Source organism: Muntiacus reevesi, chromosome 13 (genome assembly GCF_963930625.1).
Source record: "Muntiacus reevesi chromosome 13, mMunRee1.1, whole genome shotgun sequence".
NCBI lineage: Eukaryota > Metazoa > Chordata > Mammalia > Artiodactyla > Cervidae > Muntiacus > Muntiacus reevesi.
The window spans coordinates 28,030,771-28,054,462 of NC_089261.1; the positions used below are offsets into that span (position 1 = coordinate 28,030,771).

The 23,692-nt window shown below is 51.8% G+C and overlaps 1 protein-coding gene and 1 non-coding gene across 12 annotated transcripts in view; both read left to right on the forward strand.

Moving 5' to 3' along the window:
- EP400 (E1A binding protein p400) overlaps positions 1–23,692 on the forward strand; it is a 108,564-nt gene that overhangs the window by 72,433 nt on the left and 12,439 nt on the right. For 7 of the 11 annotated variants that reach the window (XM_065904543.1, XM_065904552.1, XM_065904546.1 and 4 more), the window contains 22 exons: positions 630–832; positions 922–1,091; positions 3,123–3,319; positions 5,329–5,440; positions 5,591–5,734; positions 9,320–9,463; positions 9,674–9,757; positions 10,062–10,196; positions 10,473–10,517; positions 10,620–10,773; positions 10,894–11,135; positions 11,269–11,442; positions 13,192–13,328; positions 13,449–13,505; positions 15,038–15,116; positions 15,208–15,459; positions 16,431–16,479; positions 16,562–16,671; positions 18,979–19,186; positions 19,300–19,499; positions 21,141–21,359; positions 23,167–23,362. In XM_065904543.1, the coding sequence (XP_065760615.1) occupies positions 630–832; positions 922–1,091; positions 3,123–3,319; positions 5,329–5,440; positions 5,591–5,734; positions 9,320–9,463; positions 9,674–9,757; positions 10,062–10,196; positions 10,473–10,517; positions 10,620–10,773; positions 10,894–11,135; positions 11,269–11,442; positions 13,192–13,328; positions 13,449–13,505; positions 15,038–15,116; positions 15,208–15,459; positions 16,431–16,479; positions 16,562–16,671; positions 18,979–19,186; positions 19,300–19,499; positions 21,141–21,359; positions 23,167–23,362 (3,311 nt within the window). The remainder of the gene's footprint in view (positions 1–629; positions 833–921; positions 1,092–3,122; positions 3,320–5,328; positions 5,441–5,590; positions 5,735–9,319; positions 9,464–9,673; positions 9,758–10,061; positions 10,197–10,472; positions 10,518–10,619; positions 10,774–10,893; positions 11,136–11,268; positions 11,443–13,191; positions 13,329–13,448; positions 13,506–15,037; positions 15,117–15,207; positions 15,460–16,430; positions 16,480–16,561; positions 16,672–18,978; positions 19,187–19,299; positions 19,500–21,140; positions 21,360–23,166; positions 23,363–23,692) is intronic. The other 4 variants (XM_065904544.1, XM_065904553.1, XM_065904548.1 and 1 more) reach the window with 2 other exon arrangements.
- Positions 2,749–2,878, forward strand: LOC136146204 (small nucleolar RNA SNORA49). Its single transcript, XR_010658932.1, has one exon. It is a non-coding gene; the product is annotated as a small nucleolar RNA SNORA49 (small nucleolar RNA).

The window sequence follows — 23,692 nt, forward strand, 5'->3', positions numbered from 1 at the left end:
TCATAGCTTTTCTTCCAAGGAACAACTGTCTTTTAATTTCGTGACTGTAGTCACTGTCCACAGTGATTTTGGAGCCCCAAAAAATAAACGCTCACTGTGTTGCACCCCACCAACTTTCGTGGTTGTTTTGTGGACATTCATCTCACTTCTCTCCACAAGTTGTCCTTTGGAGTCTGTTCAGAGTCGATTGTCTGGGTCCTCTGAGTCGTCGTCTTGCTGCCCTTGGTAGGGCCTCCTCCTCCCAAGCCTGGATCCCAACCCTGGCTGGGGACACTGTGGCTGTAGCAGCTTCAGGGCTCACATCCTCCCCAGACCATCCAGGAGACAGAGTGCTTGTGTCCTGCCTCCGCACACATCCCTGTGCTCTCAGGGGGTAGGAGGCAGTACTCTTCACTGCTTATTTTGATCTGGGCAGCCCTCACTGGCCGGCACCCACTCCTGTGGCTGCTGCGATGGTGTGTTCCAGCAGCCAAGTCCCCCCCATGTGACTGGAGTCAGGCATTCTGACTCCCCACTGCCAGACGGTTCTGCCGTCTGCCTTCTTGGGCCTTCGCTGCCTGAGCCAGAGGGACTGCCTGGTGGAGGTGCCGTGCATGTCACCTGTGACACGCATGCTTTCTGCTTCTCAGGGTGGTGTGCGTGATCCCGCCGGTGGTGGCCGCGCCCCCGCGCTTGTGGGTGGCAAGGCCGCCCTCCCTCTACAGCCACAGGATGCGGCTCTTCCGGCACTGCCTGCGGGAGCACACAGCGCCCTACGCGCAGCAGCTGCAGCGGATGACGGCTCTGCACTCGCTGCGGTTCCCCGAGCTGAGGCTGGTCCAGTTTGACTCAGGTACCAGAGGCGTCCCACCCACTCTGCACCCTGTGTTGGGCTTACTTGCTTTGGATTATGAGATGTTCTCGGTGTCCCTCGTTTCACAGGAAAGCTGGAGGCCTTAGCCATCTTACTTCAGAAGTTGAAGTCTGAAGGACGCCGAGTGCTGATCTTATCGCAGATGGTTCTCATGTTGGACATCTTAGAAATGTTCTTGAACTTCCATTATCTCACCTACATAAGAATTGATGAAAACGCCAACAGTGAACAACGGCAGGTAGGAAGGAAATCATTTCTTTTGTTACCGTTTATGATTTGGTTGGGTTAACTTTGATTGCCAGTTTCTAAGCTGGTTTCTCGGAGCCGTGCTATCTAAACAGAGAGAAGAACCTCTTAATGTATCTGGACTTTAGCTGCGCTGTGTCAAAACATTTTTTCATAAGTTCTGTTACTTGGGAAATCCAGTTGGCTAGATGTTTTCAGAATCAAAATTGGTGATGTGTAGTCCTTATAAGAACGAGATGATTGTCCTTCAGGAAGTAGTCATGTGAAAACAGAAAAGCCCTCATGACTGACTTACACTTAAAAAATGCAGGTTTAAATAATATGCCCAGTTTTTACTTGCCAGGTTAGCTGAGGGTAGCTTGATTCCATCAGGCTGCTGGTGGGGGTGCAAATTAGGACACCTTTCTAGAAAGCAAGTTGGCAGGATGGGTTGTAAACCTTAAAAATGGTTATACAGTTAGCCTAGTAATTCTGTATCTGAAGTGAAGTGAAAGTCCCTCAGGCATGTCCAACTCTTTGTGACCCCGTGGACATGGTCCATGGAATTCTCCAGGCCAGAATACTGGAGTGGGTAGCCTTTCCCTTTTCCAACAGATCTTCCCAACCCAGGGATTGAACCCAGGTCTCCTGGATTGCGGGCAGATTCTTTACCAGCTGAGCCACAAAGGAAGGGAAGCTCAAGATCCAGCAGATCTTTCCCACCCAGGAGTCGAACCAGGGTCTCCTGCATTGCAGGCAGGTTCTTCATCAACTGAGCTATCAGGGAAGCCCTTATTCTGTATCTAGAACTCCTTTAGCCGCACCACACTTCTTAAAGATGTATCTACACAATTGTCTGTGAAAGTGTTTGTAGTAACCCCCAGTGGGGAGCACAGTCCATGTCCAGGAATAGAAGAATGGGCCACAGTGGTCTGTGGGCCACAGGACTTAGCGCTGTCCCGAGTGTCCCACAGGGTGAACTAGGAAGTCGTCCTCAGCAGTGTTTCATGACAGGCCTTGGTATCACGGTACAGACAAGCTGCTGGACTGTGCATCGCGTTACCCACTTCACATCATCCAGTACACGCAGGCCTCCCCACGCTGAGAAGGCCTGGAAGGAAATACACCACAGTCTTAAGTAGCAAGTTCCCTCGAGAGTAATGTAACACATTACAGTAAGTCCCCCACATACAAACGAGTTCTGTTCTGAGAGCACATTCATAAGTCCAGTTTGTTCGTAAGTCCACCAAGGTTAGCCTAAGTCCCCAACTAACATAATCAGCTATGTCACCACTGCCTTTACATTGCTTCTGGACATTCTGGGTTTGATATAAAGATGATGTACCACTATGCTGCTCTGTACAGTAAAGTGCACAAAATCACAACCCCTTGGAGAGGATACACTCACATGACAATCTACACCAGACACATGAACTAACTTACGTGGTTGAACATGCGAACTCACCTTTGCATCTTTGAAAGCCAGCAACTTGAAGGTTTGTGTGTAGGCGATTTACTGTATGTAGAGAATTTCTTGAAGAAGAGGGCTGGTCTCCTGCTAAGGTCTGCTTGGGTGCTGAAATCATTGCAGGAGAGACGTCGTGTGAAGGAAGCCATTTCTGCTGGCAGCCCTGAAGGGAGTGGAGGGCCCTGCCCCTGGCTGGCTGCAGCTCCCTCGACCTTACTCCAGGGGCTTTTGCTGTAAGGCTCCTGGCATTGCTGGAGGGTACATGAATAAGCACGCATCCCTCCCCAGGGAGACTCTGCTGTCCTCTGGGGCCTACACGTGGAGCTGACAGTTCAGGGTGGGAGACTGGCAGGCAACCTTCAAACAGGGTAGAGATGTTAGCTCTCAGTAAGTGAAGGAGAGTGCACATACCTGAAAGAACCAGGATAAAATGCTGAACCCCGATGTAATTGGAACATGAACCATGAGTCAAAGGAAAGACACACCAAATAATTTCTAACTGACTAGCATCCGAACATGTTGGAGGTTTCCTGTCGTTAATCAGGAGCGCTAACTCGGGAGCTTATCTCATCCCAGGAACTGATGAGGAGTTTCAACCGAGACCGGCGCATCTTCTGCGCCCTCCTCTCCACACATAGCCGCGCCACAGGTGTGAGCCTAGTGGAGGCGGACGCGGTGGTCTTCTACGATCACGACCTCAACCCCGTGATGGACGCCAAGGCCCAGGAGTGGTGCGACCGGATTGGGCGGCGCAAGGATGTGCACATATACAGGTGAGGCGGCTTCCGGCGGGGCAGCCAGGGGTGGCTGCAGCGCACTGCAGAAGCTTCTGCCTCGTGTGTTTCCTGTCCTTCAGGCGGGCTCACGTTCCTGCTGTCCCGTCTGTTCTTTCTTTACACTCAGCCTTGCTTGGGACATCGTTGAGTTGTTCGCAGTGGTGACTGGGTTTGCTGCTGAGACACAAGTTGCTGTCCTTCTAACATGTGCCTATTATATTTCTTCTAGAGTCTCTGACCCTTAAGAGGGTGTCTCAGGTTTTAGGTTGTTTCAGGTATTGTCAAATGTAAATGATTTGTTATCACTTAACTGTGGCAACTTGTAAACAGGCTACTGAAATAATTTAAATCTTATAAGCGGTCATCCACACACAGCTGAGAAAAGCAGAGGAGGCTTTGCCTGTGTGTCAGCCCTCTGTCTGCCCATCTGGTGCCCAAGTGTGCAGGCCTGTGACTCGCCCCTTCCTCTGTGCTCCTGCCACCTCTGGGAGGGGTTGTTGCAGAGTGTGTGGTCCCTGGTGGCTGGCCCAGGGCTGGAACCCCAGCCCACATGCATAACCCTTACCATTTTTAAGATGTAATCATCCGCACACTGTGTTTAAATAGCTTAATTTTTTTTTCATTGTAAATGTGTTACTTGTTCATTGAAAAGAAAAAAAAACAACAGCACATGGAGAAGGTAAACAGTCTGCCCAGTCATCAATTAGTAGCATTTTAATGTCTTTCCAGACATATCCCTAATTTTTTAATATAAATTTGTTTTTAATAATTTTACTTATTTTTGCCTGTACTGGGTCTTTGCTGCTGCGCAGGCATTTCTCTAGTTGAGGTGAGCGGGGGCTGCTCTCTGGTTGCAGTGCACAGACTTTTCACTGTGGTGGCTTCTCCTGTTGCAGAGCATGGGCTTTAAGGCGCTCAGGCTGCAGCCGTTGCGGCTCTCCGAGCTCTGGAGCACAGGCTCAGTGATGGTGGAGCACAGGCTTAGTCGCTCTGCAGCATGTGGGATCTTCCTGGACCAGGGATCGAACTCATATCTCCTGCATTGGCAGGCAGATTCTTTAACACGGAGCCACCAGGGAAGCCCTCCCTGATTTTTTTAAATGGCTTGTGCCAGCAGTCTTACCATGTAATGCTGTTTTGTTTTAACAGTATGTCTAGAGCCTGTTTCCATGCAAATATATACAAATTTGGTATATTGTTTATGTGATCGAATAATGTTTCATTGTGTAATTGTTTACCGTTGGCCCTTTAGCAGTTACTAGCTAGTGATGGGGAAAACATTTTCTTCTCAGTAGCCACAGTCTGTAGACACTTAGGAACGACCTTGGCAGTAAAGGTGCAGAATGTGCAGGAGTAGAGGGTAAAGTCATGAAAGGGAATAACCTGAGTGATATCATGAGCGTAGGACATGCTCTGTTCTGGGACAAGAAGGCCTGTTCACAAAACTGTATAAGGTTTTCCCAAAGCGATAGTGAGGTTTAACATCATCTTAATGAAAGCCCTGATCATGGACGTAAGGAGTGGTTACTGCAGCTTTCCAGGTGGCACGAAGCAGCAGCCAGGGGATGCTGGTCCTGGGCTGCAGCCGCTAGACACAGGTTCCTTTGGGAGGTGCACAGAGACTTGGGGGCACCTGCCTGCCATCGTCAGCACTGAGGGAGACAGGGCTCAAGGGGTCCGGAGTCCTGGGGGGCTCTTTCCAGGTAGAGGCCAGTGAGGGGACACAGCCAGCCGGCATGGGTGACGTGGGCCTCTGGGGCCAGCCCTCCTGCTGCATGGGAGATGGTGGTGTGGCTCACCCCATGTGGGGTAGTGGCCAGGCGACCCTGCAGGCCTCCAGTCTCCTTTGGCCACCACACAAAGGAAGGAAGCAGCTCAGAGCACTGCCAACATGCTGCTCCACGCAGGTGCTGTTCTGCTGGGTGGTCCAGACACCATGGCACTCAGGCTGTCCTCGGGCTCCCAGGGATTTAGGTGTCGTGTGTGTGTCCGCGTTTGGTTTGTAGGCTCGTGAGTGGCAATTCCATTGAAGAGAAGTTGTTGAAAAATGGCACCAAAGATCTGATCCGAGAAGTGGCTGCTCAGGGAAACGACTACTCCATGGCGTTCCTCACGCAGGTACTGTCCTCTGCGAGGAGGCCTGGGGCGGAGGAGGGGGTGCCACACAGTGACCAGAACTGGGGGGTTTTAATGCTGTTGAGGGGTTGGTGGCTGGTGGTTTTCTGGGCGCAGAGGTCATGGGCTCAGTGATACACATTTTTGTTTCAGCGAACAATCCAGGAGCTGTTTGAGGTTTATCCACCCATGGATGATACTGGCTTCCCAGTGAAGGCTGAGGAGTTTGTCGTTCTTTCTCAGGAACCTTCTGTCACAGAAACCATTGCGCCCAAAATTGCAAGACCTTTCATAGAGGTAAGGATGGCTGGTGCCTGCCTGGCATCATTGGATCTAGAGCTTTGGGTCTGCCCCCGCTCCTGCAACACCACTGTTCCCCCTCCCCAGGCTCCAGTTGCTTGGGCCTGACCTGTCAGCTTTCTCCTTCCCTGCTTTCGTTGTTGGGGATTTTAGCTGTAAAAAGAGGTGAAGGGCGCGGGAGAGAGTGGTGTGCCCCCGCCACTGCCACCCACTGTCACCGTTTCCACCCATGCTTCTCAGGCCACCCCACACTGTCCTGTGTGACCTTCTGCTCCAACCCCTTGGCCCTTACCCACTGCCGTCTCAGCACTCCCCTGTCGCAGTGCTGCTGGGCTGAAGGCAGCCCTGGCGTGAGCCCCACATCCCACTCTGAGGACAAGACCACAGAGAACAGCAGCTGTTTCACTCAGTCGTCATTGTGGGTTATGTACTGAGATGACATGCTTCAGGTTTATGAGATTGAATGAAATCTTGCCTTCTGCGTTTTTGGCCCAGATGCTCGCACGTTGCACACTTGTCTCACAAGCTACTGTGCAGACACGTTACACACCCACCTGTCAGGGCCATCTCGCTCTCCTCCCTGAGGCTCTGTTCCTGCCCTGCCTCTTGGAGGGGCTTTTGACTACAGGATGACTCCTCTTCTATTTTTGAGACTTAACTGTTTGATTATTGAGTAGTTATAAATACATGTGGTAAAATCTTCAAAAATTTATGGTGAAAAGTAAGTCTCTTGCATCACGCCCTCACTTCTCTCTCAGAGACAACCACTGTCCACTGTTTCTTACATTTTCTAATAGTATTTGTCTGTGGGTAATGTCAGGTGCATAGAAGTACTTACAGCTGTTTCTGTATCTGGAGGAACAGATTGATTTACCCTGTTGTTTTTAAAATAGGTGACAAGTGCTTTAGGCTTTTAAGAAAATCTCAAACAGCCTGACGGGGACTTCCCTGGTCATCCAGTGGTTAGGAATTCACTTTCCAATTTAGGGCATGTGGGTTCAGTCCCTGATCGGGGAACTAAAATCTCGTAAAGCCTCAGGACAGCTAAGCCCTTGTGACACAACTACTGAGCCTGCACACTCTGTAGCCCAAGTTCCACGCTGAAGACCTAGTACACCCAATATTTAAACAATAAATAAAAAACAAAACATAACTCTCAGCTTAAGAAACGCTGTGCCCCCCCTGCCCCCGCTGCAAACCCAAAACATCATAACATAAATGAAATGATAGTGGGGAAACAGTAGGTTACTTTTCCTGGAGGTAATCTTTCAGTTCAGTTCAGTCGCTCAGTCATGTCTGACTCTTTGCAACCCCATGAATCACAGCATGCCAGGCCTCCCTGTCCATCACCAATTCCTGGAGTTTACTCAAACTCACGTGCATCAAGTCGGTGATACCATCCAGCCATCTCATCTTCTGTCATCCCCTTCTCCTGCTGCCCCCAATCCCTCCCAGCATCAGGGTCTTTTCCAATGAGTCAACTCTTCGCATCAGGTGGCCAGAGTATTGGCATTTCAGCTTCAGCATCAGTCCTTCCAATGAACACCCAGGACTGATCTCCTTTAGGATGGACTGGTTGGATCTCCTTGTAGTCCAAGGGACTCTCAAGAGTCTTCTCCAGCACCACAGTTCAAAAGCATCAATTTTTCGGCACTCAGCTTTCTTCATAGTCCAACTCTCACATCCATACATGACCACTGGAAAAACCATAGCCTTGACTAGATGGACCTTTGTTGGCAAAGTAATGTGTGATTTTTAATATGCTATCTAGGTTGGTCATAACTTTCCTTCCAAGGAGTAAGCGTCTTTTAATTTCATGGCTGCATTCACCATCTGCAGTAATTTTGGAGCCCCCAAAAATAGTTTCCACTGTTTCCTCATCTATTTCCCATGAAGTGATGGAACCAGATGCCATGATCTTAGTTTTCTGAATGTTGAGCTTTAAGCCAACTTTTCCACTCTCCTCTTTCACTTTCATCAAGAGGCTTTTTAGTTCCTCTTCACTTTCTGCCATAAGGGTGGTATCATCTGCATATCTGATGTTATTGATATTTGTCCCGGCAATCCTTAACCGTTGGTAAAAATCTTACATGGATCCTGGAAGAAAACTGTGAGGTCTAAAGGGGCGAGTATTTGAGGAATGTGAGTCTGTCATACACTCTTGCTGTTGCTTCTTAGTGTGACTTAGAGACGTTGGCTTGGCATGTTCTTTCAACATAGAGATTCTTTGAAGTGTTCTGGTGGGTTGTCTTACACTGTGTCAAACACTGTTCTAAGCAGTAGGGGTATAGTGTTGAGAAAAAGACCTCTCATCCTCCCTGGAGCTTCTGTTTTAGTGACAGGAGAGATGCTAGACCATCACCTCATGGTGATGGTGTGATGAGCAGTGTCAAGAGTGTTAACGGGTGGAGGGACAGCACCTCTGAGTCTGGACAGCAGGAGTCAGGTGTGACCGGGGGTCAGCAGTGATGGAGACAGGCTGCCCAAGGACATGTGGCTTAGGACCATCATCTGGCTCTGTGTTGACACTGGGCTGGGGACCAGTTCAGAGGTACAGGCGTGGGGGCCGTGTGGGTGCGTCTCTGGTTGAATTGCAGCTTGCTCTTGGCTGGTGAGCTTTGTGTTCATTGGTCATGTGGGTACTTTTGTGTGAGATGCTCGTTTGCATCGTTTTCTGTGGGTTTTTTTTTTTAACTGGGTTGTCTCTTTTTCTTAATGGCTTGTTGGCATTTTTTCTACATTCTGAGTGCAAGGCCTTTGTGGGATACATGTAAAATATATTCTCCCAATCTGTGGTTTGTCTTTTTAAATACTCTGTCTCTGTGAGCAGAAATTCTTGGTCCTAATGCCACTGTCTTTGTCAAGTGATTGATGCTTTTGCGTTCTGAGAGGTTCTCCTGTACTTTCTTGTAGATGCTTCAGTGTTTTATCCCTCATGCTTAGATGGACAGTCTGTCTGGAAATAATTTCTGGGTATCGTGTGAGGTTGGTTTACCTTTTAAACTTTGAAGATTTGCCTAGTTGCCCTGCCTAGAAGATTTCTTAAGTGAATCCCCTTAAGCTATATGATCCCTCCGCACCACCACCCCTCCGTGAGCGTGTGTGTCTTGAGTCTGCCAGCCCCTGACAGTTGTACCTTCTGGCTGTTGAGAGAGGAGCACGCGTTATTTGCTAGTCTAATTTGTGTTTCTTGAACGGTGGTGCCAAGGACTGTCTTCCTGGGGGTTTGGTTTCTGTCTACGCCACGGACCAGGGCGTATGTCACATGCACCATGAAGTACCCTTGTGGTGGGACTGGGGCGGAAAGGTGGGTGTCGGGTATGCAATAGAACGAGACACCCCCATTCTGCTCGGTTCTCTGAGTCTGGCGGCCTTGCTGTGCGTGTCGGCCTGTGTCCTGAGGCTTTTCCCCAGAGTGTGTGAGGGTCTGAAGAGCACACGCATCGCTGTGGGTGGGGGGTGGGGGCTCGGTGTGGAGTGTGGGTGTATGTTCGGGTCCGTGTGTGGCTCTTTTCCAAGACCCCTTATTTAGAGTGTTCAAAGCATATTAAAGTCACCCCACGCAGCATGTACATCCTGTAGGCCCTCAAGAGCATCGAGTACCTGGAGGAGGAGGATGCCCAGAAGCCGGCTGAGGAGGCCGTGCCCGGGTCGCCTGACTCCAGCGGTTCCAGGTGGGACGAGGAGCCCTCGCAGCTGGAGGAGTTAGCGGACTTCATGGGGCAGGTTTGGGCATTTTCTCTTCTGGGTTTCTACTTCAGTTTTTCTTTATACCTAAATATTTTAAGCATGTGACCTTTCTGTGAGGCATTTCTTGTTCATTCTTGACCAAGACCAGTCACTATGTTGATTCAGGTGCTGGTGGGGAGTTATATGAGGAACTAAATCCTTATGAACTTGCTACTAATTCTGTTCAAAAAATGCATTTTGATACAGCTCACACCAATTGAAAAATATGCTTTGAACTACCTGGAATTATTCCATACTTCCATTGATCAAGAAAAGGAGAGAAGTAGTGAGGTAAGAGATTGCACTTTTGACCATCTTAACATGTGAGAATCTCAGATTCTTCAGTGTTAAGCTGGGTTGGAAGTAAGCGTGACTCACCCAGATTTCAAGGCATTGAAACCAAACCCCACCCGTATGTAAAGTGATCAGATGGGCAAAGCCTCTGAAACCCTACACCAGGCGGTTTTCCTTGGTTTTGAAGCAGCTCGGTGGTTGGTTAGAGGGTCATGTATTGGGAAGAGAAAAAGGGGCCTGAGGACCGGGAGGCTGGCGGGGCAGTCTGGGGCAGCGATGGGAATGGCCGGTCTTCCCGCAGGGCGCCGTGCTGACTGCTGTGCGTGAATGGGAGGCCCGGAACGCGCGGAGCCTGCGGGAGCAGGAGGCCAGGGCACGGCTGGAGCAGGAGCAGGAGCAGCTCCTCACCTACACCCGGGAAGATGCCTACAGCGCGGTACGGGCGCCCCTCCAAGGCCTCCTGTCTGCGAACCCGGGGCTGGCGGGCTGGGCCTGTCTCGGTCCGGCACCGGGTTAGGGGGTTTCTGTTCCCTGCTGTTGGCTTTCTCCACCGTCATGCCAGCTGTGATGGAAGCGCAGTTTAGGTCTTGGCAATGGCAGTGCTGCGTGCTTGTTTCAAAGGCTCATTAACTGACGTGAAGGTAGACAGTTGACCACTCGCAGCTCAAAGTGAGGGCTGCGCGGACCTGAAAAGCCTCCCCTTTTTCCTCAGGAGTTTGTGTGTGAGGGCGCCGACGGGCAGACGGAGGTCATGCCGGTGAGTGCCCGTGTCCCCACAACCCCAGACCTTTGCCTCCCGCCGTGCTGGGCCAGCTGCCCTTGTGGCCACCCAGCTCAGGCCTGTCCCTCCTGCACACAGCTCTGGACGCCGCCCACACCCCCCCAGGACGACAACGACATCTACATCGACTCGGTCATGTGTCTCATGTACGAAACCACGCCCATCCCCGAGTCCAAGCTGCCGCCCGTGTATGTGAGGAAGGAGCGCCGCCGACACAAGACGGACCCCTCAGGTGGGCTTGTGCGTGGGGAGAAGGCTTGTGACTGCTGGTGGCCTTGGTTACCCTCCCCGTTGCTTTTCCGCTCCCCACCTTGGCCCACTGACCCGCTAGCTGAAGCCACTTTCCGTGCAGCCGCAGGCAGGAAGAAGAAGCAGCGGCACGGGGAGGCCGTGGTGCCCCCGCGGTCGCTGTTTGACCGCGCGACCCCCGGCATGTTGAAGATCCGCCGGGAGGGCAAGGAGCAGAAGAAGAACATTCTGCTGAAGCAGCAGACACAGTTCGCCAAGCCTCTGCCGACTTTTGCCAAACCGACCACTGAGTCCGGACCCGACAACCCCGAGTGGCTCATCAGCGAGGACTGGGCGCTGCTGCAGGTGAGTCCGCGGCCCCGACCTTGGTCTGCCCCATCATTGGGGCCCTTGGGACGGGGGGTAGGGAGGGTAGGGGCATGGGGAACCGTCCGACGGGCAGGGCCTTGACCTGCGGGTCCTGAACCCGATCCTCCAGGCCGTGAAGCAGCTCCTTGAGCTGCCTTTGAACCTCACAATTGTATCCCCGGCCCACACGCCCAACTGGGACCTGGTCAGCGACGTCGTCAACTCGTGCAGTCGCATCTACCGCTCCTCCAAGCAGTGCCGGAACCGCTACGAGAATGTGCTCATCCCCAGGGAGGAGGGCAAGGTGAGGCTCATGGGGGCTGGGGGGTTAGGCAGAGGCGGGTGAGGGTGTGCAGTACTGGACAAGGCCCTGAGAGGGGGCGGCGTGGTCACAGTTACTGTTGGCAGTGGTCTGGGTGCTGAGATCCCACCTCATAGGGAGCGGCCACACTGCTGTATCCTCTGGAAAGTTCTGTGTGCTGTCTGGTGGCCCCGGCACCATCTGAGGGCTTCCTCCGTCCAGGGTTGGGTGAGTGGAAGGGCCCCTGCTCTCTGCTGTCAGCCAACATGAAGGAGGGTCTGTCCGTGCCTCCACCTCCACGCCTTGCTGCAGGGGGTTGATGGGTGCTGGACACCCTGGTCCTAGCTGCAGTTGTCGTGGACACTGACTGCAGACATGGTGTGTCGTCAGGAGGCCCAGCCCCACAGTCAGTGTGACTGCTGAGGATGTCTCCACTGTAGCACCTTTTCTCATCCCCCTTGAACTGCATTTGTCTCTTGCCATTTCTCCATCTGCTCTGTCCTCACCTTCTTACCTTTGGGAGTGGGTCCATAGCCTCCATGTAGAAAGCCTGTGTGCGCAGTGTTGGGCCTGTGGCTGGTGGCCTTTGGGGTGATGGTCCTCACGTCGTCACAGAACAGGAGTGATGACCTCATCTCTGCCTGGGACCGCCCGGGGCAGATGTAACAGCAGGAGACATCCTGAGCTTTGATCAAGTTTGCTCCTGTATTTCTAATTCATGAACGTTACTTACTTTTTTCCTATAAGCACCCTTTAACAAATCTCAAGATTTCATTTTCTAAAAACAGTTGTCTCTGGATAAGACATGTTTGTTTCCTCGTGTGAAAACAAATACCAGAAAAACAGTCTTCCCTCAGAACACCATTTTGCAATGCTTTCTTCAACAGGGCTTCCGGTATCAGGTCCATTAGGTTTGGGAAGCATTTCTAACGATTGTCATAACTTGGATACAGTAAATCGTCAAGCTGAAACTTGACACTCTGTTATAGCTTCTGTGTGAAGCTAAAGAAAATGGCAAAGGTCGTTTATAGGGTTTGAAGGTGGTGTTCTGAATAAACTGGGAAGTTTGTTAAGTGCCTGTGCAGCAGAGCACAGAGTGAGGTTAGAAATGAACTGTATTCCAGTGACCGGTAGGCACTCAGTGTCCAAGGTGTTTCACTTCTGCGTGTGGGGATTTGTTACTTTGCATTAGAGCGCTGCTCCATAGGGGCATCCTACATCGACGACCTGCTTGCACCCACTGAAGCAGGGGTGGTCAGACATGTTACATCTACAGGAGGGACTCACGCAGCCTCTGTGGGGTGGCCTGTGGGCCGGGAGGGACCGCCCTGAAGTTCTACAGGAGCAAGGAGGTGCCTGGTTTCACCTTAGGGCCCGTGGAGGAGAGAGTCCCAGGCACAAATAATGCTAGAGTCCCGTCCTTCACGTCCACTGGGGGCAGAGGCCCCTGGGAGGGCGAGCTGGTGCCCGGGGGCGGATCGCAGTCAGGGTGTCCTGGCTGGCAGTGGCCTGCTGTGTGATCCATTGGCCTCACTGTTGTCGCCCCAGCTGGAGGCGTCCCCTTCTTCCTCCAGGGATGGGCAAGGAGGCCTCGCACAGGCTGGGGAGTGACGGCCGCTGTGTCGTTGCTGTCCTATGTTGAGTCTCAGAGAGAAGGTCAGGAAGAAGGGGCTCAGTGGTTTCACGTTAGGCTCCCAGTCGGGGACCCCGTTCACAGGTCAGTGTCTGCTGTGCTGCCCCGTTCTGTTTCAGAGTAAGAACAACCGCCCTCTGCGCACAGGCCAGATGTACGCCCAGGACGAGAATGCCACACACACCCAGCTGTACACGAGCCACTTTGACCTGATGAAGATGACTGCCGGCAAGAGGAGCCCCCCCATCAAGCCGCTGTACGCTTCCCAGGTCCCCCGTGCCGGCCGCGCGGAGTCAGGGGGGCTCGTTCTCACTGTCGGCCTTCCCGCCTTTGCGTTTTCCTTTGTTCAGTAATTTTCTGTCTTTCTGTGTTGCAGGCTTGGCATGAACCCCTTTCAGAAAAACCCCAAGCACGCTTCTGTATTGGCAGAAAGGTATTCCTGTGTTTGTGATACAGTTTTAACTATTTGAAAATGACCTCATTTTAGGGCTTTCTTAAACTCTACAAGTTCAGTGAGTTATTGTGCAAACAGTGTGTCCAGGCATCGAGGTGGGGCATCCCCGGCTGGCTGGTGTCCCCATTCATGTGTTGAGGTGGTGTCCTATCTGCAGTCTGATGGCCTGATGGGGTGCAGGAGGGACAGCGGCTTCTCCTCCTTCAGCATCTCTGTACTGGCAGATGTCTTGTTGGCTCTGCCCTGAAAATATATGCTGTTGGTGGTGGGTGTTCTTGCTTTGAAATTTTGCAAAGGAAAAAAAACAATGACTAGGTAGATAGGTAGTGAGATGGTGGGTGAGAGATGGGTCGGGGTGAGAGAGCAGTGACAGAGAACCGTGCAATCTGAGTTGCTTGGCACCTGGGTGTTGGCTGTAAAATCCCTGCCACTTTCTGTGTGTTTGCGTTCTTAAAATTCAGGGAGGAAAGAACGTGTTCAGATGGAACCTAGGTGCCACTCAGACTCAAACTTTCCTTGTAACCAAGCAGGTTTTGCAGACACGGGCCTATCCCTGCTAAGAACCCTGGCCCTCCCAGCCACACCAAGGGCCTAGGCCTCTGAGGCTGCTCCTCGAGTGGGCCGGCAGTTCCTGCCTCACGGCTCTGCTGTGTGGGTCGCTCTATCTGGGATGGTCTCCCCCAGCATGTGGGCCCCTTCCCTAGCCTCACTCTCACATGTCACCTTTCTCTCGTGGCAGCTCACACCCCAGCCCCTCTCTGTGTCTCTTCACGGTACAGATTGTCTTTGCATCTTTACTTGAATACGGGGGCAGCTGGATGGGTTGCAGGGCAGCCTCGGGTGGCTGAGTGGACTGACATTGGTGGTCAGAGGATGGAAGATAATGTGCTGGGCGGGTTGGGGACATGTGACTTGGGGGGGATTGGCATCCAGAGATACCATACTAGTGCAGCACAGCACCTGGGCCATGCTGGTGAGCCGCCCTGAGAACTGGAGGGAGCACACAGGGCAGAGCCAGCTTTGCTGTGACTGTCATGGGGGGCGGGGGGCGCAGGAACCTTGGAAGCAAGATTGCTGTGAGAGGCTGGAGAGGACCGTCGAGTGCTCATGGTACTAGGCGGGTGACCAGCTGACCTCTCTTGAAGGCCCCTTGGAGGAGGGCTGATGCTTAGGGCAGGTGGGGTGATCAGTTTGCTATGCTGGGTGGAGGGGCAGGCAGTCTGCTCTGAGGGGCACAGTGCTGAATGGCCTTCTTGTCCCTACATGCTTGGGGCCCCAGCCAAGTACTGCTGCAGAGGGGAGTCAGACCCAGGCCCCTCTTCCAGGAGTTCCTGTTGGAAGGTCATCCTTTCCCCTTCCCAGGGCCAACCCGCCAGGCGCCCTGACCTGTGAGGCTTTGTAGGAGTCGTGTCCCAGCACCTGGCAGGATAGGAAATGGGGGATTCGGGTTCCTAGAATGTTTGTCTGCTTTTGAACTTGCAATACATTTCTTTTTTGTTTTTCGTCTCTAGTGGCATCAACTACGACAAACCCCTGCCTCCTATTCAGGTCGCGTCCCTCCGGGCAGAGCGCATTGCCAAGGAGAAAAAGGTGTGGTGCAGTGGGTGGGCAGGGCCCACGGGCTGGGGCGGTCTGCTGGGCCAACTCCTTCCCACGACACTGTTCCTTCCTGCCCCTCTAGGCGCTGGCTGACCAGCAGAAGGCACAGCAGCCGCCCGTGACACAGCCCCCACCACCCCCGCCTCAGCCACAGCCCCCACCGCCCCAGCAGCCGCCTCCGCCTCTGCCCCAGCCCTCAGCAGCGGGCAGCCAGCAGCCCGCGGGGCCGCCTGCCGTCCAGCCCCAGGCTCAGGCACAGCCCCCTGCACAGCCTGCGCCACCCCCACCAAAGGCACCCCCTGCGATCACGACGGTGGGCAGTGCCGCAGTGCTGGTGAGAAGGAACAGGGAGGTCGGGTCCAGCACACCCACCAAGGGATCCTGCAGCTTCCAGCCCAAAGCCCTTCAGAGGCCCAGTCTTCCCCCGCTCGAGGAAGTGGCTATTTCACCTGCATCACCCCACGCAGGCCCGGCTCTGCTCTCTGGGCTAGCTTAGCTCAGTAGGGATGTGGGAGGCGAGGTCACTCTTCTTGGTGGAGGAGACAGGAAGTTTGGGTTTAGGGATTTGTGAAGTGTAACTGTGAAGAGGTTGACCTCTGCGGACTTGCAGAGCAGTTAGTGCAGACCTCCCATTCCCGACCCTGCCCCACCCTCCCCCGAAGCTTGTGCACCCATGAGAGGGAGGCAGTAAAAGGTGTTTAAATAAGAATGGTAGTCTGACGGTCTCACACAGCATGCCCCGCCATGTGCTCTCTCTGTGTGTGCGTGGTGACACATAAGAATCCCCCATGGGAATACACCGCCCCCCAGCGTGGGATGGCTTTGTTACATAGAGTCGTTTCCTCCCTGTATTTGCCACAGTGGTGTTTTTATGGGCACTTGGGCAGCTCTGTCCTTCCTTGTTCAGAAAACTAAGCACCTGTTTGGTGTGAGAGCTGCTCTCTGCCCAGTGGTAGGTGGTCAGGAAGACTTTATGCAGGGCTGGCCCGTAGCCTATAGCCAAGTGACACTAATCAGAGAAGAATGGAAAATAGCTAGCACAGAGGCCCTGAGTTTGACAAATACGGGGTTAAAAGGATCAGTGTGGCTGGAGCTTGGTGACCGAGGCACAGACCCAGCAGTGTGGGAGGAGGTGGGAGAATGGGTAGGTGTGTGGGGAGCACATGGGGGGCGGGCTAAAGTCGGCCACGTGGTCTGAGTAACTGCAGTTAAGACTTTGAATTTTATCCTGATGAAATGGAAGGCTTTGGGGCATCTGCATAGGGGAGAACTGGACCTAAAATTCAAATGGTTTCCTTCCTTCAGCAGGCAGGAGCCATCAAAACATCTGTCACAGGGACGAGCATGCCCGCGGGTAAGAAGCCTCACGGGTAAGATGCCACAACTGGAGGTGAATTCTCTCCTGTCCTCCTGCCTCACACCCTCTCTCCCTGCAGGCACCGTGAGTGGAAATGTGATCGTGAACACCATCGCCGGTGTCCCCGCCGCCACCTTCCAGTCCATTAACAAGCGTCTGGCTTCGCCCGTGGCACCTGGAGCCTTAACTGTGAGTTGTCCCTGCCCCTGGGTGTTTGGGTGGTGTGCATGACCTAGGATGCTGCCAAAGTTGTCTGTTTTTTTTTTTTTATTTAAAATTCCATTGGTATAGAATGTACTGATCTAGTCTGAATTTCATAAAATACCAAGAACATTAGGTGTGCAGAGGATGGTTTCCATATTGTTCTTTTTGAGGGAGAGGGTGTTGAAATCCCCCACCGTGACTGCGGGAGAAGGAAGGGGGTGAGAGTATGTCTCTGACAAGCAGACAGGATACCCCATGTACCGTACTGACAGGTTAGCCTGGGAGTGGACAGTGGCCATTGTGCAAGTACAGGAGTGGACGGTGCTCGATGGGGCACGAGGCAGGGTGGTGGGCTTCTGGGATATCTAGGCCCATGAGTAGGAAGCAAGAAGGGGCCAGACCTGGGCAGAGGGAATGACACAAAGCAGCAAAACCCCTGAGCAGGAAAGCAGAAGACAAGGCACTCACCAGCAGACACACCTGCTGGACGTGGTGTTTCACCATAAAAGGCAAAAGTGAACAACTGAAATTGACAAGTTTGCGTTTATGTCCTGAGTTCCAGTTTAGTCACTGACCTAGAGACAACATGTGCCCCGAGTGAGAAGAAGCGGCTTCAGAGTCAGCCGTGCATTTGGCAAATAGAGTGCTATCCTTCTTGGGCATTTTTTAAAAGTTTACTTATTTGTCTGCGCTGAGTCTTCGTTGCTGTGCGAGGGCTTTCTCTAGCTGTGACAGGTGGGGGCTACTCTGCAGTGGTGGTGCACAGGCTTTTCATTGCAGTGGTTTCTCTTGCTGCGGAGCACGGGCTTAGCTGACATGTGGAATCTTCTAGAGCGGGGAATTGAGCCCATGTCCCCTGCATTGGTAGGTGGATCCTTTACCACCACCACCACCAGGGAAGGCCCCTCTTGAGTTTTGAAAAATGTCTGTGCTGTACAGGTGTTGTTGGTAGTGATCTGGATGCATGGTGTTGGCAAAAGGATGGACACACAAATCCATGGAGTAGGATAGAGTGTCTAGAAATAGACCCACATGTACATAGTTGATTATTTTTCGCTAAAAGTGCTGGAAGAGTTCATTCAGTGGAGAAAGGACAGTCTTTTCAACAAATGGTGCTGGAGAAATTGCGGAGCCATGTGCATACAATGGACTTTGACCTCTTCCACTAGTACTGTATATAGAAAGTCACTCAAAGTGGGTCATAGGCCCAAAGTATAAAATTTCTAGAAGAAAAATAGAACATCTTTACTACCTTGGTTTAGGCAAAGATTTCCTAAGATACCAAAAGCTTGTGAATCATGAAAAAATTAATAAATGAAGCATCATCAAATCAAGAATTTCTGCTCTTTGGAAAACATTATTAATAAAATTAAAGGCATAGAAAATATACCTGAGAAAGAACTGGTATTTAGATTATATAAAGATTCTTCCAGGCTTCCCTTGTAGATCAGTGGTAAAGAATCCTCCTGCCAGTGCAGAAGACACAGGTTTGATCCCTGGTCTGGGAAGATCCCACATGATGTGGAGTAGCCAAGCCCTTGCATCGCAATTACTGAACCTGTGCTCTGGAGCCCAGGAGCTGCAACTACTGAGCCCATGTGCCATAGCTACTGAAACCTGTGCACCCTAGAGTAGGTTCTCCACAAGAGTAAGCCACCTCAATGTTGAAAATTAAAAAAAGAGTAAGCCACCTCAATGAGAAGCCCGTTCACTGAAACTAGAGAAAAGCCCATGCATCAATGAAAACCCAACACCAGCCCAAAATATATATATATATATATATATATATATATATAAAGATTCTTGCATCAGCAGTAAGAAAATCAACAACTTTTAAAAGTGGACAAAATAATTTTTTTTTAATGGACAAGAGATCTGAGAAGTTACTTCAGCTGGGATGCCACGAGGCCTGGAGTGGATGGGAGCGGGTTCAGGACTGCAGCTTCCACGCCTGGCTGGGGATGACCATGGGGAGTAGGGTCCTGGTGTGTTTTGCAGGGATAAACATGGGCATCTAGATGGTTTCTTGGAAACCAAAGGTCTTTCGAGTGAGGACACCTGGATAGGCACAGGGCAAGTGTTAGACGGGGGAGGGGATCTTCCTTTTCTGCATGTTGCCACCTGCTGTAGCCCAGGGCACAGGTTTTGCCCTCACAGGTCTCTCAGCACTTTGTCAGAAGGCTTCGTTTTCTAGGTTTTAGAGTTTTGTGGCGTTTTTTCTTCACCCGATGACTGTAGAGTCTTGAGTATCGTGAAGCAGCCTGACAGTTCTCTTCCCTTTGCCTTTTCCAGACCTCCGGAGGCTCTGCTCCTGCCCAAGTGGTCCACACCCAGCCTCGAGCAGTTGGTTCCCCAGCCACGGCCACATCCGATCTGGTGTCCCTGGCACCGACTCAGGGTGTTCGAGCGGTCACCTCAGTGACGGCCTCGGCTGTGGTCACTACCAGCCTGACCCCCGTGCAGACTCCAACCCGGTCTTTGGTGACTCAGGTGTCCCAAGGTAAAGGCAGGGTTGGTTTCCTACATGACCTGCCCTGCTCTTACAGCTCCTGAGGGCTCAGGTGCGTGTGTGTGTGTCTGGGGGGCTGCAGTCTCACCAGACAACCTCTTCAGCCACAGGAGTCCAGCTCCCGGGGAAGACCATCACGCCTGCACACTTCCAGCTCCTCCGGCAGCAGCAGCAGCAGCAACAGCAGCAGCAGCAGCAGCAGCAGCAGCAGCAGCAGCAGCAGGCCTCTCAGGTGCAGGTCCCGCAGATCCAAGGCCAGGCCCAGCCGCCGGCACAAATCAAGGCTGTGGGCAAATTGACACCGGTGAGCATCTTCTAGAAACCCTGACGCCCGCTGTGTGATGACGCCTTGTTGTGTTGTGTCATTCAGAATGTGTTCTGCACAACCTGCATCGTCTTTGTGTGGGAAGTGTGTGTGTGTTGTCTTCAGAAACAACCTTGCCTACAGGGCTGCTTCCATGATCATGTGACCAGCTTGTTCCCAGCTCTCTGAGGCCTTAATCCCTGTTTCCAGATGGATCTTCCCACCTGCTTGCTTGTGCTGTGTGCAGCAGCTCAGGCTCCAGGGAGAACTTGAAGGCCACTGGACCCTTTTCCCAGCCTGAGAAAATGTTGGTGAAAAGCATTCTTCTACAGTTTAAGAGCCGAGGTGGTGAAGACTTGGTTTCTCTAGGAGTAGTTCATTTGCATTGTCGTTTCTCAGTCTCAGTCATTTGAGAACTGATGTTCCTGAATTTTGCCACTCTCTGTACCACCTGCGCTGTTATACAACCAAACACATTCATTTTAAAAGGAATTACTGCCACAAATGGAAAAGCATTAATACTCAACATAGAAGGGAGTCAGAAAAACGTATGTAATAGAAACAAGATGGTATTTTAGAATTGCAGCTGGCTGTCGGAGCTGCCACAGTAAGTACCTGCCCTCGGGCCTGCCCCTTGTGGGTGATAGCGGGGCCCAGGGTGCTGGAAGACCCTGAGGACCTGCGAGCACCTGTCAGGACTTCACCCTGGAGGGGCACCCGCGTGCACACCGCAGAAACAAAATGTGACCAGGCTCAACTTTCCACCCTCCGTCACACCAGCCACAGCTCAAGGGTGCAAGGCCACACGTAACTGTGACCATCTCATTGGACAGCCCAGCTCCAGAGCATGTCCATTGCTGCGGAATGCTGATGGGCAGCGCTGAATTAAGGTTGTCCAGCCCAGCAGGGGCGAGTTGTCAGAGCGGGTCTGTGCCGCTCCCCACGCTATTGCCTCCCCCGCCCACCTCCGTGCTCCTTCCACTCTATGATGGCAGGGCCTTTAGTGCCCTGCTCCCCGCTTTCAGCTGCTCAGAGCCCCGCTGACCCACTCATGCACCTGATTCCTTTCCTCTCTTCCCTGCCCTCTCCTAAACCAGGTGCAAAGTCCTTTTCTTTTTCAGCATCTTGAAAGAGATCTGATAGTCATGAATGAATAACTCAGTATCAGTTTTCCTAAAAAATTTTTATTCCCTAGAATATTTTTATCTTGTTATTTCAACTTCTTTTAAAGACATGGGTTTATTTATCAATTAAACTTTCATTTGGAGACAGTTGGAATACAAAATTTAGATCTACTGCTTATAATACATTTTAAAATTTCAAGGACTATGATTTTAAGACTTTTAGAATATTTTTGATGGTACTGCAGATTTAAATTAACTTGTTTATGAGTGATCAGAACCTAGAAATTTTGTTACAGATTTGCTGATCTGTCAGAATCACTGTTGTTACTTTTCATCAGTGATAAACGAACATTTGAAAAATGTTTGGCAAAGGCCTGGAGGATTGTTTGCAGACTGGACAGTAGCAACTGTTTTCGTCAATATTTAATGGGTAGTAGAACAGTAACTTAAAGCCGAGATTTATACAAAGTGGAATACAGTTAATGTTGATGAAAAGATTACTTTATCTGGGTTTTAGGAACACCTGATCAAAATGCAGAAGCAGAAACTGCAGCTGCCCCAGCAGGCGCCCCCAGCACAGGCCCCAGCGGGGCCCCCGCAGCCAACGGCTCAAGTGCAGGTGCAGCCCCCGCAGCCCACGCAGCAGCAGAGCCCCCAGCTCACCACGGTCACGGCCCCGAGGCCCGGCGCCCTGCTCACGGGCACCACCGTGGCCAACCTCCAGGTGGCCCGGCTCGTAAGTTCCCGTTGATACGCTTGTTTTTCCAGAGCAGCGTCTTCTTAACGTTTTAACTGAACTGTTATTGCTTGCTCAGGCCCTTGCAGGTATGATGGTGGAGTGACAAGTAAAGACATGGTCTTTCCCCAGGAACTTTAAGTTCTCCTTGGAGAGGGCGAAGCACAGCACATGTATGGGAAACATTTACACAGACAGTCATGCCTTCCAGAACATCAGTGTCACAAAGCTTAAGGTGGCCTGAGAGGTTAGGGAGGAGGGGAGCAAGCTAGACCATGGAGGGAGAGCAGGGTTTACGTGGGGGATGAGGGGAGCATGAGACCTGGCACGTGGAAGGTATGCCGGTGCTGCTGGGCAGAGGGGAGGTAGGGGAGACTGCAGGAGGCAGAGGGGCGAGCGAGGCCCCAGAGCCAGGCTCAGGGATTGCAGTGCTCTGGGGGCATGGAGAGACATCAGAGATTTCTGAAGAAGGGGATGATGCTGGGGAGAGAGGGGTGTCTGGGTTGGTCAGTCACAATCAGCAGGAATCAAGGGAGTGTCCGGTGGGCCAGACTCTGTCACACCTGGTGACATCTAGCACTAGGAACCCTCCTCTGGGCTGGGTACTGCCTGAGCCTCTCTGCCTGTCAGCTGATTGGTGCTGAGGTGGGAGTGGGTGCTGTGATGTTAACTCCATTTTGCAGGTGCAGAAAGCAAGTCACACACCTTTAGTAACACCCAGATCCTACAACTCATCACCCACAACACAGCTGTAATTTGGGGGTCCAGGCTCTGCTTCTCATGTGCTTCACTCTGAGTCTGTAAGAGAAAGGACAGAAGTGAATAAAAACTGTGAGAGCAAGCTTGGTGTTGCCTGTGTTCACAAAAGATGCCAATTCAAATGAGCAGAGTAGTAATCACACTTGAAGGCCAAGTTGGGGAGCCCATTCCTTGAATGGGACTTCCTGGCAGGAACCAGCTCCCTCTGCAGAGAGTTCTAGTCAGTTGAGCTAAGAAACGTGCACGTTATCTTACCCAGTGATTTTATTTCTGTTACATTCTAAAGAAATAATAGAATAAGTGCGAAGTGATAAATGTGCAAACTTGTATTGAGAATGTTAGGAGAGAGTTAAATCACCATCGCTAAGGAATCGACTAAATAGACTGTACAGCATGCACATGGTGAATAGTACGCAGCTTTGAAAAAGGATTGTTACAAGAGGAAGAGACTCAGATTACAAAATACCTAAAGTTCATCTCATTTTATACACTTCCCCAGCGAGCCATATAGATAAGACATGTTCTTTTTCTGAGTTTTTGTACATGTAAAAACAGGTCTATTTCCATTTTCCTTTTTAAAAATACAACTTAAGGAAAGAAATGTTTGGAAGCCATGTGATAATGAAGTCTCAGGAGATGGGGACCGAGGGTGGCCCTTGGGAGGCTGTGGCACTAATTTCAGGGTCAGGGTTGTTGCTGAAGGACTAGGAGATGAGACTAGGAGATGTGGCAGTCTGGGGCTGCTGTGAGGTTCTGAGGTGGAGGGCGAGGCAGAGACGCACGCGCACTGTGGGACAGGATAGGCGCCGTGGCTGAGCGGCAGTGTGCCCGGGCACATGTGGGGCTTTCTGAGCCCCGCTCTCCGCGTCTCCTGGTGATGGTCAGGGGTCGTAGGCAGCCCACAGCAAGATGTTTTCCCTTAGCTGACCACCACATTGCACCTTCATAAATTTTTCAGTTTTTCACCACTTGACCTCTGGTGGGAAATGTTTGCAGATGCATGGAATCCTGAATATCTCTGGACTCTCCCATTATTTTTATTGTCTAGACCCGGGTCCCCACTTCACAGCTGCAGGCCCAAGGGCAGATGCAGGCCCCAGCGCCCCAGCCAGCCCAGGTGGCACTGGCGAAGCCCCCAGTTGTGTCAGTGCCGGCAGCTGTGGTCTCCTCGCCGGGCGTTACGACCCTGCCCATGAACGTTGCTGGGATCAGTGTGGCCATCGGGCAGCCGCAGAAAACCGCAGGTGCCTGTCTCACACCGCCCCTCGCTTCCCCCCCACATCACCCCCTGCTTACAGCCTTGAGTGATGCTGACAAGCCTTTTCTAGCAGCCATGGCCGTTAGCCCCCTCGGGAGTGTCACTGTGTGTTAGCGGAGGTGTCCCTTGATTTAATTGTTAACATTCTCAACTTCCCAGACCTTTGTCTGAATGTTATTATGAACCCAGAAACATTTAAAGTAGTCATAAAGGATGACTTTATTTGTCTCAGCACCGTTTCAGACTGTTGTTTTCTATATAGAAACCACTGAAGCTGAACTCAGTGTGAGTACTGAGACCTTGTTTGTCCCTGGTG